The sequence below is a fragment of the Uloborus diversus genome, chromosome 5 (assembly GCF_026930045.1).
Source record: "Uloborus diversus isolate 005 chromosome 5, Udiv.v.3.1, whole genome shotgun sequence".
Lineage (NCBI taxonomy): Eukaryota > Metazoa > Arthropoda > Arachnida > Araneae > Uloboridae > Uloborus > Uloborus diversus.
This window is the reverse complement of record NC_072735.1, coordinates 111,653,115-111,672,967: the sequence shown is the minus strand read 5'-3', so window position 1 is coordinate 111,672,967 and position 19,853 is coordinate 111,653,115. Positions and strand designations below refer to the sequence as shown.

At 33.9% G+C, this 19,853-nt stretch overlaps 1 protein-coding gene across 1 annotated transcript; it reads left to right on the top strand.

The window, feature by feature from the left end:
• Positions 1-459: 459 nt before the first annotated feature.
• On the top strand, positions 460-19,616 carry LOC129223082 (uncharacterized). Its single transcript, XM_054857648.1, has 8 exons — positions 460-497; positions 2,252-2,323; positions 5,818-6,054; positions 9,060-9,260; positions 9,340-9,444; positions 10,142-10,336; positions 14,716-14,913; positions 18,379-19,616. Exons 1-8 carry the CDS (start codon positions 470-472, stop codon positions 19,614-19,616), a joined length of 2,274 nt encoding a protein of 757 aa, XP_054713623.1. The 5' UTR covers positions 460-469.
• Positions 19,617-19,853: the final 237 nt, after the last annotated feature.

Genomic DNA, 19,853 nt, shown 5'->3' with positions numbered 1-19,853 from the left:
ATTCATGCACCCGCGATTTTCGGTGTCCTTTTTCCGAGACAAAATTACAGCTCTAGCAATAATTACAACTTCTCGCACATTTTCAGATGCAACTGTCAGAAATGTACCTATATGTAAGCACAACTAAAACGGTTTGATGCTTCTCTTTTTTATTCATCCTCCACCCAAATCAAGCAAAAATGTAATTTTGTGTTAACCGATAAATATTTCATTTCAAATGTTCCTCGTAGATATTATAGAATGTTGTTGTATTTTGATTCCACGTTATCTCATTTCTTCTGTTCAATTAAATTTACTTGCCAGCTTACCACTTGATTTTTTTTCGAAAGAAGCGCTCGGTAAGAGTTTGATAAGATGGTCTGTAACACCTTATCATTTTTTTTTTCTAAAAAGAATATTCTCTTATAAAAGGTTTGTTCATCACGATATAAATCCTTTATCATCTGGAGGCCCGTTCACTGCCGTTGTCATGGTTGTCCTCTTCATTTTACCGTTTCGTAAGTGTTTAGTGTGTTTTCAAAGAGTAAAACTGTGGCCATGGTGATGAATACAATCATCTTCCATTATACATCACCTAAATTTTTTATTTTTACGTTAGGATTATTAATTAACATTTTAAAACATGCGTTACGAATTCAAAATTTACCTAGTCCTTATTTATAACCTTATTTTCTAAGAAAAATATAATTCCTTTTTTTTTTTTTTTTTGCAAATTTTTTTTTGTATTAAAAAAAAATCCAAATATTGAACTAAACTTTCATAAATTTTTTAATCTTATCCGGGAGCGCGGGGGCTAACACGTTATTTTTTTTTCTAAGAAATAGAAAAAAGTTGTGGGCAAAAACAGAAAGAATTTCTTAGGTAAAAACTTAACATTGAATTCTCAAACCGCAATTAATGGATTGATTAAATGGTTACGCTCTTTCTCAGAATTGTAAGTATTTAAAGCATTTTTTTTTTTTTTGAAAAAATATTAATTTAATTATTGCTCAGAAGAAATTAGTCATCGCATCATAAATATTTTTTCGAGTTTCAACATTTCATCATCTCAGAGCAACAGTAAGATATCTTAATATTATTTCTGGGATTAAATATCTTACTGTTGCTCTGAGGCGACGATATTGTGATTTAACCCGTAAAAAGCATTATATCGAAATAGCTTTTGCATTATTTGTTTATTTATTTATTTTATTTTATTTTACTTATTTATTTATTTTATTTTACTTATTTATTTATTTTATTCATTTATTTATTTATTTTATTTTACTTCATTTTTATTTATTTAATTTTATCTTTTATTTTCTCTATTTTATCTTTATTTATTTATTTATTTTACTTTTTTTTTTTTTTTGCGCATCCAATTTTAATCTTCATTTTGTTTACACTTTTTTTATTGTTCAGTTTTACGTATATTTCCAGCTAATCATTTTAAAACGAAAAAAAATAAAATACAGAAAACTTTTCGAAAATGAACGCTGAGAAATCACAATGTTGAAGTTACACTTTTTTTTACAATTGATTTTTTTTTTTCCGGGAATTACAAATAGGGTATTTTGTAACATGCGTTGTTGATAAATCGCAGTGCCCGTAAAAAAAAGAAGTACTATTACGTCATTCTTAAGTATTTTTCTGAAACTTTGTAATCGCGTTCTTTAAATCAAAAGTAACATCTTGTTCGCATTGAATTGACAGTTATTTGTATTAATAATTCAATATCTGTTGGGGAAAAGGTGGCTTAGGACTTCTTTTAACCGTTAAAAAAAAATCCAAATAAAGCTCCAATTAATGTTTATTCTTTAAGAATCGCCACCCATTTTGTCTGCTTAAGAATTTCACATACGTTGCGAAAATATATTTTCCTATATTTTTGAAGCAAACGAACATTGAGTATTCCAATACGTGACAATGAAGTCACGTGTCATGTCGTCATAATGTACAGTAGCTAGTAGCGTGATTTTAACTTACGTTAACACTCACAAGATATTTTAAAACGGCATGATTTGACGTAAAATTTAAAATTTGTATATTTTTGTTGCTGATTTTATAAACCGATCGTCTGAAAACAGCTATTGAAAACGTCACCATACTCTTCGTTATTTTTTCTCCTATACATTTATCTTTACTTATTGTATTTTGTTCGTATATTTCTTACGAGTAAGGAAAAAAAACTAAATATTTGTACTGATTCATCGTAGCTTATCATAACCTTTTACAGACCCATTTTGTATGATTTACCACATTTCTTTTACAGTGGTTTTTATTTCTGCACCAGCAGCGCTAGAAATTAAAGCTGGGAATGAAATTTCCAGATTGAAATCATTAAGTATGTGTTTCTAGACAGTTATTATTTTGTTTATGCATCTTGTCATGTGTTACATTGAAGATTTTCAAAAAATTTAATTTTTAGTCTAGTACTTTCAATTTTTTAATGTAGTTTTAAACTCATCGTTCAAGTATTTGTAAGTCTACTTGCGAGTGTGTATTAAGCATATATTTTTCAAAACAAAATATGAGGGTTAGGGGATAAACATAGAAGGGTTTTATACAGGGACGGAAATTCTCAGTTATTTATTATGGTTATATTTTATCAAAATTTAACTGCTCAACTTTTTCCACAATCAGTTTTGGATTTTTGAAAATCTTCTTCTATAATATTATAATAGAAATATTGAAATAGTTAGAAGCTTTGAGTTCACCAGGCAACAAAAAAAAGGGGGGGGACCTTGATTTTAAGCCATTATTGAGAATTCCATAGTCTATGTAACGATAATCGGCGTGTCAAAGCCAAATAATTTTCCCACTCTCCGCACATTTCCTCTTCTGGTTGTCATGGTTATGGCACTATGAACCTTTCCTCCACGCAGCTTCTGCAAATATTATGTGTTGCAGAAGCAACGTAGGAAACATTTTTCATAGTGCCGTAACCATGACAACCAGAAGGGAAAATGGGTGGAAAATGGGAAAGTTGGAAAGTCTGGCCCTGACATGCCAATTCTCATTGAACAGACTATAGTAAGCTTGTATGCATGTAAGGACTGTTGTGACTACCCCTCCCTCTTCCTTCCCCAGGAAGAGATTGTGCTAATGAAAGCCTTTTACTTACTCATCTAAATTTCGTTTCCACGGTATTCGACTAAAAACGACCCTACTTGAGTTGCGCCTTGGAAAAGCCGCAGGAGATTTGCAACACTGACAACAAAAATTAGTTATTCTTGTCATCACGGTAATTTGAAAAATCAAAGGAACATCCACCACGTTCAAGTGAAGTTAATAAGCAATTCGTGTGATTGCTCAAAAAAAAAAAAAAAAAAAAAATCTTATGTTGTGTAGAAAAAAAAGACACATTAAAATTCATAAAATTGATTTTTAAAAGGATTTTTCTTTCCTTAATACTATTTTTAGAAAACTTGAAACTTAAAAACAAAAAATACTTTGAATAAAATTTGGTTCGAGTACCATTTAAATCTGTATCACCTTAAAATCAGAACATGTGAGAAAATACTTAAAAATGATTGAATCGATAAGCAAAAACATTATCAGCATGAGACTTTCCATATGTTTTCTACCGCTTATCTGTTGAAATGCAAAAAACTTGCTTTTTCCCTGTCCTACGTTACTTCAGCGGAAAATTCATTTTTATCATTGAAACTTTGTTTCAACTCAATTGGGTGATTCCATCAAAAGTGTTGGACAAATTCGATAAAATGGTTTTTTAAACATATTTTGTATAATACTATCGTGGGAAGGTAAAGTGCAGTGCAGTTTTTCAGATATTTGAAGAAATGCTTTTTAGACTCCATGCTAACAACAGAGAAATGTTGGAACTCAATTTTTTTTTTCGTGCTTCATTTTCAGCGGATGTACAATAGGTGACAAAAAAAAACACAAAAACAATATACTGCGCTTTACCTTCTCACGGCAGAACAATACAAATTATTTAGGGCTACAAGCTAAAAACTTCTAGATCCAATGAAAGAGGTCTATTTGTAGGATTTGGTAAGCAAAAGTCCACCCCCCCCCCAACATCTTTTTAAAATGTTGTTTTAAAACTTATTCCTTTTAAAAAACGAAGTTATCCTGTCACCGTACAGGACACACTTTTGGACAACAGTTTTAGATTTTTCAATTCTAGCAAAATATCCTCTAAATATATTGTTGTGCATTTTTTAAATATATATATACTTTGATTTCCTAATTTTTAGTGCTTGATTCCAAAAAGAAACAAATAGTGGGCCATTCCACACAAAATCGTGCATTTTGTTCTGCTCTTGACAGCTTTATATTATACTTCAAAAGTAGGGGAAGGTCGTTTAGCGGACAGCGGGTAGTATCGGACAAGGGCAGCTTCTTAATTCCGCTGCCAGGGGCAGCACGTACTGGGTCAATATAGTGTGCCGTATTGGGGAAGAAAGCCACAGACGCCATATTGGTTCAAATCAACCGTTCGTTCTAGTGTGCAAAGCTAGTTGTTGTTTGTTGAGAGAATTGCAGTGCACGAACTGAACTTCTGGGGCATATATTTACACATAGAGTAAATTATACTCTTGCATTGTTATACCTTTAGACTAATAGTATATTATTGTAAGTATCATGAGCTGTAAAAGTGTCCAGCTTAAGTAATAACCTAGTGGTGGTTAAACAACTGTAGCTTTACATTCGGGTTGTATCGGACAAACCAATTTCGGGTTGTATCGGACAAAGTTACTGGCACCAAAATAAAATACTGAAGGTGTTTTTCTTTGTCCAACAGGTTGAAATGGAAAAATCACGACATAAATGGGATGAAACAAATATTGAAAAAGTTGGACTTAATAAAATGACAATTATAAAAGCTAGTGAAATATATTTAATCCCAAAAAGTACTTTGGGTGCTAAGATCAAAGCTTTACGGAAGAACAAAGAAGTATACTATTCTAAGTAGCCAACTACTTTGTTCGTTTCATTTTTTTAATTTTTTTTGCACATTAAAATGTTATTTCTGAACTATTTGTTTTTATTTCAACATTTTAATGTTGAGTCCGATACAACCCTCAAAAATTTAAAATTGACCAGAAATAGAGTTTGACAAAAATTTGTTTAACAGATACGACTCCATGTTTTTTTAACCAAAGTTTACAATTTATGTTAGGTAACTTAGTGCAGCATAATTTAGTGTAAAAACTAATTCTTTACAAATAAAACAAAAAGTGTTACGATTAAAACGGCTTAGGTGTCCTATACTACCCGACCTTCCCCTAACACCATTTACAAAATATAATAAACAAACATTTTTTGCCCAAGAAATTACGCTACAAGTGCGACTTTTTTTTCTGGCAAAATATATATATATATATATATATATATATATATATATATATATATATATATATATATATATATATATATATATATATATATATATATATATATATATATATATATATATATATATTGTTTCTTGAATGTTTTGATAAATTGGCTGGACGAAATGGCCAGAATTACTTCCTGCTGAATGAGCCTTTTTTATCTCTCTCTCTCTCTCTCTTCATTTCATACTATTTAATTCAAACAATAAATAAGAGATAAAAGCATCTTAAAAATATTTTAGTGCCGCCCTCACTGCTTGAGACATCAGTTATAATGAAAGGTAAAAATATGCTAATATATCAGATCGGAACATTCTAAAACTTATTTTTTCGTATTCTTTTCAGAAGAATCTAAAACTTGCATTTTCACCCCTAAAAAATGTTAATGGTTTGTTTATTTAACACACTAATGACAACTTTCATATTGTTAACCACGTTCCTTCTCTTTTATTTTTCACCTTTTTATTTTCAGCGGGAATTCAGAACAGCCATCACCACAAAGATACAGCGCACGACCACTTTACTTGTCCTACTAATCAAGGACGATTTGCTCATCCTAGTGACTGCGCCCTGTACTACGAATGCAAGAACGGATGGCCCACCTTGAAGAAGTGCCGGAACAACCAATTGTATGATGAAGAGAAAAGACAGTGCAAAGATAAGCGGCGTGTTCAGTGCTACAAGGATAACCAGGATCAGGATGACAAAGGTTATCAAGTACTTTTACTTCTTTTTTACTTCCTTTTACAAAAAAGGAAGTATTGTATTCGTGAAAAAAAATTTACTCAAAAATCGGCCATAATTTCCATTTTTCTAACCCCCGAATGAATGTGAGTTTTTTTTTTTTTTTCCCCGACCCGATCACACGTGGATACATGCCTAGGAACGTACAGACACACAAAATATCCATTTTCACGACCTCCGAGTTAATAACAACGAGTTTTCTCGTGACGTCCGTATGTACGTAGTGTATGCGTGTATGTATGTATCTCGCATAACTCAAAAACGGTATGTCCTAGAAAGTTGAAATTTGGTACGTAGACTCCTAGTGGGGTCTAGTTGTGCACCTTCCCTTTTGGTTGCATTCGGATGTTCCTAAGAGGGTCTTTTGCCCCTTTTTGGGGGGAAATCATTGTTATTTTCGATGTAAACTCAAGTTGTGTTATTATTTGTCGAACACTTGGCGATATATCGCCAGTCTTTTGGTCGCAAAGTTTTATCGCCAACTTGGCGACAAACTTGGCATTTCTTTTCTTCTTTCTTTTTTTTAATTTGGTTTCAATTTGTCCACTGTTGGTAATATTTAGAGAGTAAACGTTTGAATCACATTAAAAATGCCAATAATGGGGAAATGACATTAAATTAGAGTAAAAGGAAGTCATGTGATGCACACATCAGCTCGTTTTTTCTCGTTACTCCACATCTTCATTACATGCTCAATATAAACGGACGTTTGTAAATAGACACTGCTAATATTGATATAGTCAGTAGTAATTACGTAATGTGTCTGAGAGTCAAAAATTAAACTTCACTTGCAATACCACTTACTCACCAACCTGCCGTCGGTGGTACACTTTTGCGATCGAATTGACTGTAGGAATGTTAAGAGCAATTGATGATTTAATTAATATCTCGGCTAATTAAATTTGTACAAAGACTGGGTGAAATGGGTTTCGCATAAAATTTCGAATTTTTGTCCCCTCGTTGGACTGTTAACTCCCCGTGATTCTCGGAAAGATGAGGCTTATGACGGACAACAGATTTGAATAACGTTGCATAGAAGATCTACAGTCGACTCCCGCTACAACGCGATTCAACTTACGCGAAATGACTATAACGCGAATTTTCCACGAGTAACGAATTTTAGATCTGACGCGAACGAATTCCTCGTCCACAACACGAATTTCTTTAGAAGGAAGTATCGGCTTCATTATTGACAACTAAATATATTTTTTGTAAATGTTATTGCATCCCATTAGCATCACACTGACCATCGAAAGTTCCCACATCAAACTAGTCTAGGCATCACGTTGTTAGTGCATAAAAAAACTGCTCAGCATTTTTCTTTTTTTTTTCATTCTAAACATTAAAGTTGATGAAATATAATGGCAGCTTAGTTAGCTGTTTCATCTAAAGTTTATTAAGATGTGGGGAAAAATAAAGTTTCTGACAATAAAAAGAAGATTTAGATTCTCGATATGCTTGGACAACTACCAAACGTTGATGGTAGCAACGCAATAAGTATAAGTGAATCTTCCATACGTACAGTTAAAAGTCAAAACAAAATGATTTCTGTATAAGTTCAGAACTTAGTTTCAATGTTAAAGCTTTAAAGAGTCTGAGTAAAGTATATGAAAATGGAAGCTGCTGTTGCATTGTGGGTTAAAGAGATTGGGAAGAGGGGTTTGTTGCCATAAATGGAAACGTTATAAAAGAAAAGGTGAAGCAACCGTATTTTTAAATGTATTTAATAAAAAATAACGATCTGATCATGCAGCATAGATCTTCATCATCTTCATTTTTTAACTCATAAATATTATTACTGTATCTACTGTACAGTACTATTATAGTGCAGCATTTTATTATTACTACATACTGTACGAACCGTGTTGTTTTATTTTATCAATCATCCTTTTTGTGTTGAATAAAACAGCTTTTTTATTTTTTAAATACAGTAGAAGTTGAGTTCTTTATGTAAGAAACTGTAATGTATAGTTGAGGAATGCTTTAAAGCAGTTTGAGGGATGCTTACGAATGTCTAAAAAATTTGGTATGTTTCTAAAAAATGTGTATGCATACATTTTTCCACAACGCGAAATTTCGACTTACGCAAGGAGTCTTGGAACGCATACCTCGCTTAAGTTTGGACTCGACTGTATTTAACATTTTGGTTTTACTCATTAATTTTTAACTAAAAAAATTCGTACATTTCTATTGAGAGTTACTGAAAAGAAATGAAGATATTTTATTTACTAAAAGAAGTTTGGCCTAACAAGTTTCCGGCGGGGTTGCGGCAGCGTGGTCACTTTGAGGGGGGCTGGTGACAAACAATGGAGAATTAGTTACTTTTGCATGGAACTTTTGTTATTCAATGAACTTTTCATAATTTATTGGCGGATTTGTTTTACATTTTCAGGGACCGTTTAATGGTCTTTTGTGGCCTAATCTATTTATTTGGCACAATTTTCACTTTTTAGCGGAACATTTGGAATCTGCCGTGGTGCTCAGATTTTTGAAAACCTGTCACCAACACGCTACCGTAACTCTTCCAAAGTTTCCTGATATTGCCAAAAAAAAACTTTATAACCGAGTTTGAATTGTTATACTTACAAAATAATATTCCTTGATATTCAATTCAATTTGGGCATTGTTTAAATTGCTTGCTGAGATTATGCCTCAGTCGCCATATTTAAGAAATGCAATAATTTTATCTTGGGTAAATTTATATTTTAAAGATTTTTATAAGCAAATGTAACATACTTGATCAGCTTTTTTACCGCACATTCTTCATTTTATCAACAAATCTTTTTAGTCTACAGTCTGCAGGCATTGTTCATAAATTGAATAAAAAATAATAACCTGTAGAGTGTAGAACCTTTAGAAAAATTAAATTGCAACCCATCCAGAAACTCAAATTGATACTTGATTTCTTTCCTCTACCGTCTAAGCTAATTAATATCTAATTAATGAAATAATGCATAATTTCATATTTAGATGTAAGCAAAGAGCTGGATTTCAAATGTCCTTATATATGGGGCTCCTTTCCCCATCCCGTGGACTGCTCAAAATATTACTTGTGCGTCTACAACGTCCCAGCCTTACTCAGCTGCGAAAAATCGGAGCTCTATCATGAGAAAGCCCGGAAATGTCTAGATAAAAGGAAAGTGAATTGTGGATCTAGACTGGACAGAGATGGCAAGTACATAATAAAATTAATCTTTAATGAATCTACGTAGTTGAATGTTTTGTACATTATATTTTGTTTCTTTTATAGAAATGCGCACAAGCAGGAAACCAAGCACTAAATACCACACGACAACAACGACTACCATCCGATCCACTGATTGGCGAACTACATCGTCCCCTCTAACTACCATCGGTAAGCTCAATTCATTTTGGATTGTGATCCATTGGCGACTTTATGCGGGAAGCATGTGAGGCCTTGTCTTTTTTGAAATTTGGAATTGTTTTAAATGATAATAATAGTTAGTACAACAAACTATTTAAAACAAATCCACCTCCTACTCGAGCTTTAGCTAACTCGTCCAGACCGACATTTTTCAAGCTTTTTAATGTTCATTAAATAGTAAGCTCATGCTCAAAAATATTAAACTCTTGTGATCCATTGCTCTCAGTTACCATAGATATAGGTGACTGAAGAAAAAATTCCTTCCCGTTTTGCCTCCTGTCTAAATTGTGAAGGAGAAGATAACTGGTGCTGCCATCTCTCTGTGATTAATCCAGTTATTTACGTTATGTGTTAAGGAAAATGATGGCGCTTATTTTGTGCCTTTTAACAAATAGTCGTCACATTCGCGACGTTGTAAAATGGGGATGCCGAAAAGAAAAATTTATTTCCTCATTCAAAAGAATAAAAAATCAAATAAATAAAAAGCACGTTTAGTTTCATGTCCGGTGCTTAACCTTTTTACTGCCGCCAGTTCTAAGTTGAAACGCTGTGCGTCCCACAGTAGCGATTTGCTGGATACTGAATGTTTTTTCGCGCAGTATGGATCTTGCCGGAGTCGTTTTGACTCTGGCATTTTCATTTTGAAAATTCCGTTCCAATTTTTCAGATCATCAACGATTTCACTGCCCGTTCAAGTACGGACGTTATCCTGATCCACAGGACTGCTCTCGCTTTTATGAGTGCTCCTTTTTCATCCCCAATCACCATCACTGCCCCCGCTCCCTGTTGTATGACGAACACAGAGAAGAATGTCGGGAAGCAGAAAACGTACGATGCGGTAACAGGCCAGGAGGCATCAAAGGCAAGACGAACTTCTTACTGTTTTTAATAATAGATTAAAATACACTCTAGCTCTTAAAATTGGCAGCAAATAGTAAAATTATCATTGATGAGGAAAGGTTACAGCCAGGGAAAAAGAGGGGTCATGTTAGCCTAGCCAGAAACTAGGAGCCCGGTCTTTTATATAAGAGAGTGGTGCCCTGCGATCAAACTGACAAAGGCCCTCCTTGGTGCTCGATGATCATGGTTACAGCTACAAAATTTGAACGAGTATGTTTTACTGCTTAGTTGAAAACTAAGTGGTTTCCTCCGTTATAATGAATAGCATTGCTGTTGAAACAGCTTTAAAAATTTCGTTGCGTTTCGATACATCATTTTTACTTCTTACTATTTTTTAGATTGTTGCATATTTTTTGAGATCGAGTGTATATGGTAGTTCGTCCAACCAGTGAATAAACACTTTATTGAATCAACAATTCATAATTTTATTTTTCTAAATAAGGTTTTAAAAGTTGTTATTAAATGAATTGCCAGCAGCAACTTTCCTCTGTATAATTCATAAAAAGAAACTACTGGAAAATTTTATATTAATCCACTGGTTAGAAATGTTCCTTTACGCAGTGGTTCTTAAACTTTTTAGGCCGAGGAGCCCTTAGGGCTCTACCTTTACTTCAAGGAACCCCGGTATATTGTTCATAACAAGACAAAATGTTTGCTACCTGGAAGTCACTTGATAAAAACAAAAATTGTACTTATTCGCTGTCGTTTTTACTTTTTCCATATTTAATATAAGAAATAATAATTTAAAAAAAGCATTGGGTTCGTGTAATTTTCGAATTTTTATGGATTTACGCGCTTTATAGGTACGTTGAACAGGTCCGTCATTTCAAAAATTTCCAAGGGCAAAGTGTTTGCCTTTATTACATTTTATAGGGAAAAAGCAGAAACTTATGTAATTACATTTTGTTTCTGAACTCTATGGTTGTATTGCAAGTTAGAAAACTCGTCCTCTCGTAAAATTATTTAAAAACAACCAAAAACGATATTTTTTCTAGGACATTTTTAACTTATTTTTCTGTGCAAAACAGGAGTATTGGCCTCACTCCTGTGAGCCCCATGCTCGAAAGCGTTTTAACGTAGTAAAAAAAAAAAATTTTTTGAAGCATCGCATGTTGCATAGGAGTTGCCCAGTATATCTTCAATCAAGAAACTTTCGTATTATTTATATAAATGCTCAAGCCTCATTTACAGCAATAATTAAGATTAAAAACTTAATTCAATATGCTGCTAATATAATATTTATTTATATTTATGTTTCGGAGATGCACCACCCCACTGTAAAATCTACGTCAAAATGACAGGCCATTATTGCGACGGTCGATTGGTTGTTGTTATGACGCAATGTAATGCAGCTGTGTGCCGCAAAATTCAACAAATGCATCAAACCTCTTTTAAAAACTAAAATGTTTTGTAGTGTCTGCAATTAGTTCTGTTAATATTATCTTTGTGCTAAAAATTACCAACTTGTTTTAAATTTGTCAATGTGTGACTTGTTGCGCATGTAGCGTGTCAGCATTGTTAATGCGTCCCTATGTTTCGGTGTGATTCTTTCTTAATATCGCCCCCTCTCACCCCGTTCACAATTTTGCCTCACATTTTCTGATCACTCTCCTACATTTAATTCAGGAGTTAACACACATATTTACAAAACAATTTTTGAACCAATTCTGTGGTTTACAACTTCTGCCGCAAATCTGTACAGACTTCAACATAATTGCAAAAATGTTGCTTGCTCTTGATATGCCTTAGGGTGCGAAAACAGCCCTTCTGACAGGGTTTTATTTCATAAAATTACTAAACAGCTGTTCGGGGAAAAATAAATGTATTTGCTCACTAGAGGATCTACTTTGTTTAAAGCATATATTTTTTTAAAAACGGCCCTTTTTTAAATATAATTCAAACAATGGATTAATAGCACAAAAAAATTACATTTGCGCCATGTTCTAAATCCATATTAATGACCAGTGTTGAATTTTTAAGAACGCAGATTAAGCAGCGGCCAAAAGCTTTAAAAAGCACTAAAAAGAATCTGGATATCAGGACTATCACTAAGGAATTCAATTTTGAAACCTCTGGAGGACATGTTTTTCTAAACGGCATTAATGTGATGTAATGCCGATGGTTAGAAAAAGTTTCACTGATTCTAATTATTAGTTGTTCACGTGAAAAAAAATCGTGGCGGAACCCCTATCTTTCTTTGGCGGAGCACTAGGATTCCGCGGAACACACTTTGGGAAACGCTGCTTTACTGGATCACGGCACCAGTTTACATTTTAACTACCAGAAACTCCGAAGAAGAACCATAAAAGTTACTCCACTTTTTTTTTTCTTCAGATCTACATACATCAATAAAAATGTTTTTTATACATTAAGAAACACGTTTTACATCCGCGTTATAACATTACCGAGGCAAACTATTATTTTCTACCAAATGTAAATTCACAACAAGTAATACAATACAAAACAATTCTAAAAGACCTTATTGTACGTTAAGTGTTTTGATAAATTTCATTGAAATAAAAATTAAAACAAAAGTGATTTTTGTCTAAATAGACTAGAAACTTGGAATGAAAGACAGGTATTGCAGATTTCCCGGGAATATAAAGAGGCTCGTAGTGCAGAAGCATCATGGCCGTATTTAAGGAGTGGATTTTTAGGGTTTATAAACCTCCTCCAAAATTTTTCAAAACTAGTCCAAAACACTTGAAAAAAAAATCGTCAATATTAATAATTTCATTCGAAAAATGAAATTATTATTATTGACGAATTGTTCAAACTCCAGCGGGGTAACGGCACCAGTAACAGACAAGTATCTAGTAACAGACAGTCCTAAGTTAGGATTTAAATAATAAGAACTTTAGACGGGTAAAACTGCTGTTGCTGCGACACATGAACACGGTGCAACCACCAAGTGTTTATCAGACTGAACTTTATTAGCCAATCGGTATTTACAAGTTTTGGAAGATTATGAACAGCCACCACGAGGTTTGCCGGTGTTTCATGTTCATTTGAATTTATTAGGTTTTTGATCTAAAAATAAAGAACTTTTGCGCATTTTGAAAAGTCGAATTCTGTCCATTACTCATCCTTTCCTCATCATACCTGTTACAGGATATCATCTGAATTGTCGTTGCTTGTTACTGAGGGATCGTTTCTTGAAATTGAACAAATAAAAATAGCATTAACTAATTCAGAAGATGCAGAAGAAGCCAAACGTTAGATGAGATGTAGTTACATGAGAGAAAAATAATTTCAAAAGTCTAAATACATGAAAAGGCTCAGAAAATTGAGTTAAGTTGAGAGCGATGTCTTAAACATGTCTGTTGCTGGTGCCGTTACCCTATTTATTTTTATTGTATTTAATGCGAAAATAATATCTTACAAAACAGTATCTGAGGCAAACAATCAAAAATCTTAAAAGTTGAAAGTGCCAAACTCTATATTTAAAACATTTTGCTTCGGCAGTTGAACTCGCTTTTAACGAACCCTGATTTAGCGAGGAAGTCAGATATTTAGTTTGTACAATGTTAATATAAGAAGGGCTAACTCGCTTTTAACGACCAAACCCCGCTTAAAGCGAGCAATATTTTTTGAATTCATAAAATTTTTATTGCTTTCCAGATCAGCTTATCCTTGAAAAATTCTTTCAATATTCTGAAGTTAACCGAAAGTTAGTGATGAGTTATAAATCAAGAGAACAAGTTATGACGCCCCTCCCCCCTTTTTTTTAATTTGTGGAGAAGAGAAGGTTTTGAAAACTATATATTTGTTGAAGTCAATGTTCTCATTTCCGAGGATATTGAAGCTAAATTCAAGTTAATACAGATGAAAAAAAAATTAAAACGATGATAACGACAAATGTGAAGAATTTGAAGCTGAGCAATTCTCAACACATTCAATGACTTCTGATGTGCTGAAGAATTTCAAACTTTTTTCGTGGGCAGACATGGAAATGACGCTATGAGTATTCCTCCAAATCAGTAACACAAGAAGGAGACAGTAAAACAGTTTGAACTAAATTAAACAAATTCTTTAGTATTGTAGAGGAATATAAGAAAAACAACAGGTATGTACGCATTTTTATGATTTTTCACGAATTCGGTTTTTTTTTTTCTTTTTTTAAGAGCACTCGGTTATAAGGAGGAAATATCGTGGTCTCTTCGTGCTCGTTATAAGCAAGTTTGACTGTATCAAAAATGATCTGTTATCTATTGTTTATTGTCTTTAAGTGAAAATTGTAATCGCTTTCAGGTCTCATTTTTATTGTATTCATAATCCTATCCTTTATTTTGTTTTGACAAAACTCATTTTCTTTTTATGTCCAAAAAAAAAAAAAAACAGAAGAAGAAAAGGAAGAACTCAAGTGCCCTTACACTTGGGGAACATTTCCACACCCCCGAGATTGTGCCAAGTACATTATTTGTGTCTACAACGTACCATCTTTATTCACTTGCAGGAAGGAGGAACTATTTGATGCATATTTCAGGAGATGTCGACCAAAGGATCAAGTGGACTGCGATAACAGAATCGATCCCAATGGTAACCATATGCATATATTTTTTTGAACCCTTAAACTTATCTCTAAGTAATGACTTTAACTTGAGTTACACCGTGTCAAGAAAGCAAACTGGAATATTACTTGAGAGAAGTTAATACGGTAAATTTTAAGAAGCTTCGCTAACTTATGTAAGGTCATTTTGCAGTAAGTTACCGACCTAAACCAGGGCTAAGGCAGAAATATATAAAATACAACCGCCAGCTCAGTCATTCCATAGGAGGATTGCAGTTTTGTGCTTTTTAGCCCTCATAAGCCCGGAATAGGAAGTAACTCAGATGGAGGCTGAAAACCTCTTAAGGGAGCCAAAAGAGAGCCAAACAAACTGGTAGCTAATGTAGAATTAGCACAACAGACGAGTGACCACAGCAATGGTGAAGTTCAACTCAAAGATTGATGGCATAGCTCTACCAGTTTGTTTGGCTCTCTTGGCTCCCTTGAGAGGTTTTCCGCCTCCAACTCAGTTACTTCCTATTCCGGGCTGATGAGCGCTGAAAAGCACGAAACTGCAGTCCTCGGATGGGATGACTGAGCTGGCGGTTATATTTTATGTATTTATGTAGGTTCCGTTTGAGTAAAAGGACACGTGGGGTAAATGAATACACACTTGTGGTAATCCTTGAATCTAAAATGCTGGTACTGAGACTGAGGACTAAATAACATATAAGAGATTCCGAGAGCTCCGCGTGTTTTGAAACAATACGGTCGTTTCCAAAATTTTAAAAGTATTTTTTTCTGAAAGAGCATGCTTAAAAACATAGAATCTGACCATTTTTTAAATAATTTTTTTAAGTTAAATATTTTTAAAAAATTACTTAAATTGGTGCTCTTTCATCGTTTAACGCTTCTGCCGATGACATCACAAATGATGAAATGCCATTCACTGTTGCCATTCACGGTCCAAAATATTTAATTCGCATCTTTACTCACGTGTATTGGCAACGATAAGATTGATAACGAACGTAGAGCACAATTGTAATTCGCTTCTTGATTATCATAACGTGGAAATGCGGTAGAAAGATGCGCCATAGTGCATCATTTGTGACGTCATAAAGATCACGTCTTGTTTGAAGAATCGGACATTTTAAAAAATTAATTAAAAAATAACTGTTGGTAAAATGAAAGTATTTTCTGAGTCCATGTTTTTTTTTTTTTTTTTTTTTTTGCTTATTCTATCAATTTTAGTGACAAAAAGTACTACTTTTGACTGAAGGAAATAACCCCATTATGTAGGTAGTAAGTTACCGAACGCAAGACAGTGCTAACGTCCCCTCCCCCCCCCCCCTCTCAGAACCTCATGCAATATACCAGACTGCCTAGTTATCACTTCCAGAAACTGCAATTTCGTTCTTATTAGAACTCATCTATCTGGAATAGTGAATAACCATGTTGGAGGCAGATGTCATCTCATGGAACCTCCGAGTGCCAACAAACTGGTAGACGAAGTGGATTTATCTCACCAGCGAGTGTCCGCAGTATAGTACGGTTCAATTCGTGAGTTGAAGGCACAGCTTCCAGCACGGTTATTCACTAATCCAGGCAGATGAGTTCTAATAAGAACGAAACTGCATTCTCTGGAAGTGATAACTGGGCTGTCAGTGTATTGCATGTACTTATGTAGGTGCCATCATTGTTTGAGGATGACACAGAGCAAAAATTCGTTTTTTAAAATCTAGTGACATTTTCCTCAATAGTAGGAGACAAACGCGGAGTAACTGGTTCCAACTAAGCGTACTTTTCATGTAGAAGTTTATTAAAAACATTTATTTATGAATTTCACCTTCCCAACTATTTTTGATGAGACATTAAGGTGTTTCTATTTACCCCTACTCGAGAGTAAATAGGAAAAAAAACGAAGTTTTTCATTCATCCTACTCTTTGGAAGTTTATATTTTGATGTGAATTGCATTTTTGTGTGCATTTTACATACGTTAAGCGAAAAAATGTTTTTTTTTAATGATTTTTCTTCTTAAATGGTTTCAGATTACATTTGAAGGATTCAGCGGGTCGCATGCGGCTAACAGGATACAGATTAAGCATTGTTGGTGTAAAAGTTCTTAAGCTTCTAGACTAATTGTGTATAGCGTAATTATCTACTTATATCATGCTCTTGGGGAAAATAAACGGGGTGCTTCCGATTAAACGAAAAACTTTAAGCATTGAAGCTACTTTCTCAATTTAGTTTCTTCCACACAAAAAAATTCCTTCCACGCCAGCAATCTTTCTTTTTTTTTTTTTTTTTCTCACGGGTGGGCGGAGGGGGGAGGTATATACTCAGTACGTATATCAAATAAACAAAAACTCCACCCCGATGTATGAAAAAGCATTGATCTCTTGAAACAAAAGACGGGACGAGGGGGAGCAAACGCCTAGTAGCAATACTGGGGGGAAACCTCGAACCACCAGTGGCTGGTAGAAACAATTTCATTAGTAGCCACTTTTTTTAAAAATATTGGCATTTTTTTACCTCAAAGATTTTAACGATATTCATTTCAATCTTTTAAAATTAATAATCCAAAGCCCATTAATGATTGAAAGTATTACATTTTTAATAAATAAATTCATAAACGCTGCCTTGCAAGGAAAAAGATTTTACCGTCTACTGAATGTCTCTTAAAGTCATTTTTTCAGTTTTTAAATGACAATCGGGGGACGATATGCAGTTGAATTTTTAACCGCCATCATTTAGTCACCCTGTAATCGGCGCAACTGCTAATTTTGTCTATTACAATTACACCATCCTAACCCGCTTAGATAGACCAAGTCTCTTCACGATTTAGAAATACCTTGCTGCCTTTTCTTACCTAAATTGAGGAAATATTATTTTTTTCTTATCAATATTCAATTTACTTAAATTTGATTTTAAATAATAACAAATATATATATATATATAATATACAGGGTGTCTGAAAAGTCCTTGATACATTTTAAACATTCACAGAAGGCAACAAACTGTCGTATGAATATGCGGTTTGCGCCATATTGCTTCGCAGGTTCATTAATTTATTATGGCATCGTAAATATGTATAGATATAAACGGTCAAGTCTCATGTCTACAAATGGTACATACATTAAACTCTAGTAAGAAAGGTATTGCTTTTTGTTTAATAAAATGAATTAACAATCTCACATGACGTTTGTTTTTCTTACTCTGATGATACAGCGATAAAAAAACGTAGTTACAAGTCTCATAACTCAGTAATTTTTATTTCACATTGTCTTTCGAATTGTACGACAAAGTCTGTATGGCTTTTCTCTACTATGCATCGTAACGCTTTGCTTTTTATGAAATATTCGCTTTAAATGTCGTTTTGCTCATTCTTATTTGCATTTTTTTTTTTTTTTGGAGATGGTTTCTTTTCTTAGTAACCTACCGAATGAAAGTTTTATAACCTTCTCTAATAGCTAATTTCTAATTATGAAAAAAAAATTTCTTTTTTCATTCTCAGATTTAACCAAGCCACCAACAACAACGAAAACAACCAGACCTTTTACAAAAACCACAAAGTACTTCACAAAAACTACTGGAACCACGAGATTTACCACAAGGAAGCCATTTACAAAAACAAGCTTGATAACCACCCCTTCTACAAAAATAGTTAGCACAACCAAACCTGTAACAGACACAGTTTGGACAACCAGACTCTTCACTTCATCTTTAGCTGGATCTTCAAGTACAGCTACAATCATTACTTCAACAAAGGCTCCAACAACTGAAGAGACTAGATGGACTTCGACTACAAAGCCATCAACAACTATCCCACCAACCTCTGAGAGTTACGATTTTTCAACTACGGAATCGCCCACAGTTACTACACTTAACTCAAAATTACCGACAACTGCTACAGATACCTCTACAGAATATCCAAATACTAACACCCCATCAGAAACTCCAAACACAGTTACTGATATTGTTACAGAGCATCCAATTACTGATGTACCAACAGAAATATCAACTAATAAGGAAGATGAAACAACTACAGAACTTTCAACTGTTGTAAGTGAGAAAAGTACAAAAGTTTCCAGCACAGAAATTCCACCTACTACAATGACTAAGGAAGATTCAACCATTTACTCAACGACGAAAATTCCAGTTTCTACAGAGCTAACTACAGATACTTCAGTTATAACAACTTCGACAGCAGAAATCCCATCTACTACAAAAGCAACTACAAGAATGTCAACTGAAAGACCCACAACGATAATTCCGGAGATTACAAAGGCGACTACAGAAAGTTCAACTGGTACACCACCACCAACTTCCAGCAGTACTTCGGAAGTCTCAACTGATGCATCATTTACTTCAGATCAAACAGACACAACTCGTACCAAACAAACATCTGTGACCAGTGTTACTGATACGATTACGACCTCAATGATGACTACGGATTATGAAACAAAACCAACAGAATCCTCCACCAGGATGGTGACGAAAGTCAACACACCTCCAGGTACGGATTGTGATGAAGACGATATTGATTGCATTGTCGATGAAACAGGTGACGTGGAGAATTGGTTTAAGTGTCCGAAGCGGTACGGACACTTTCCACACCCTAGCAGCCGGCAATTATTCATCCATTGTGACAACTGGCATCCATTCTTGAAATCGTGTGCAGATGAAACGATGTTTTCTCCAAAATACTTAGTTTGTATGTGGGTTGACGAAAATAAAGGCATTACAGAGTAGCATAGTTTTATTATTTCAAGACGTTTTATAAGGATGAATATCACTGTCGACGTCACACAATAGGAGAAATTTTGAGTGCAATTCACACAAAAAAAAATGATAATTATAATAAGATGGTTTTTAATGAATAAAAAAGAAAGTGAGGAACGTAAGCAAAGCACAAATATTTAAAATGTTACAGCAAAGAGTTGTTCCAGAGTTCCATTGAAACATACAAAAATTGCAGGAAAGCCCCCC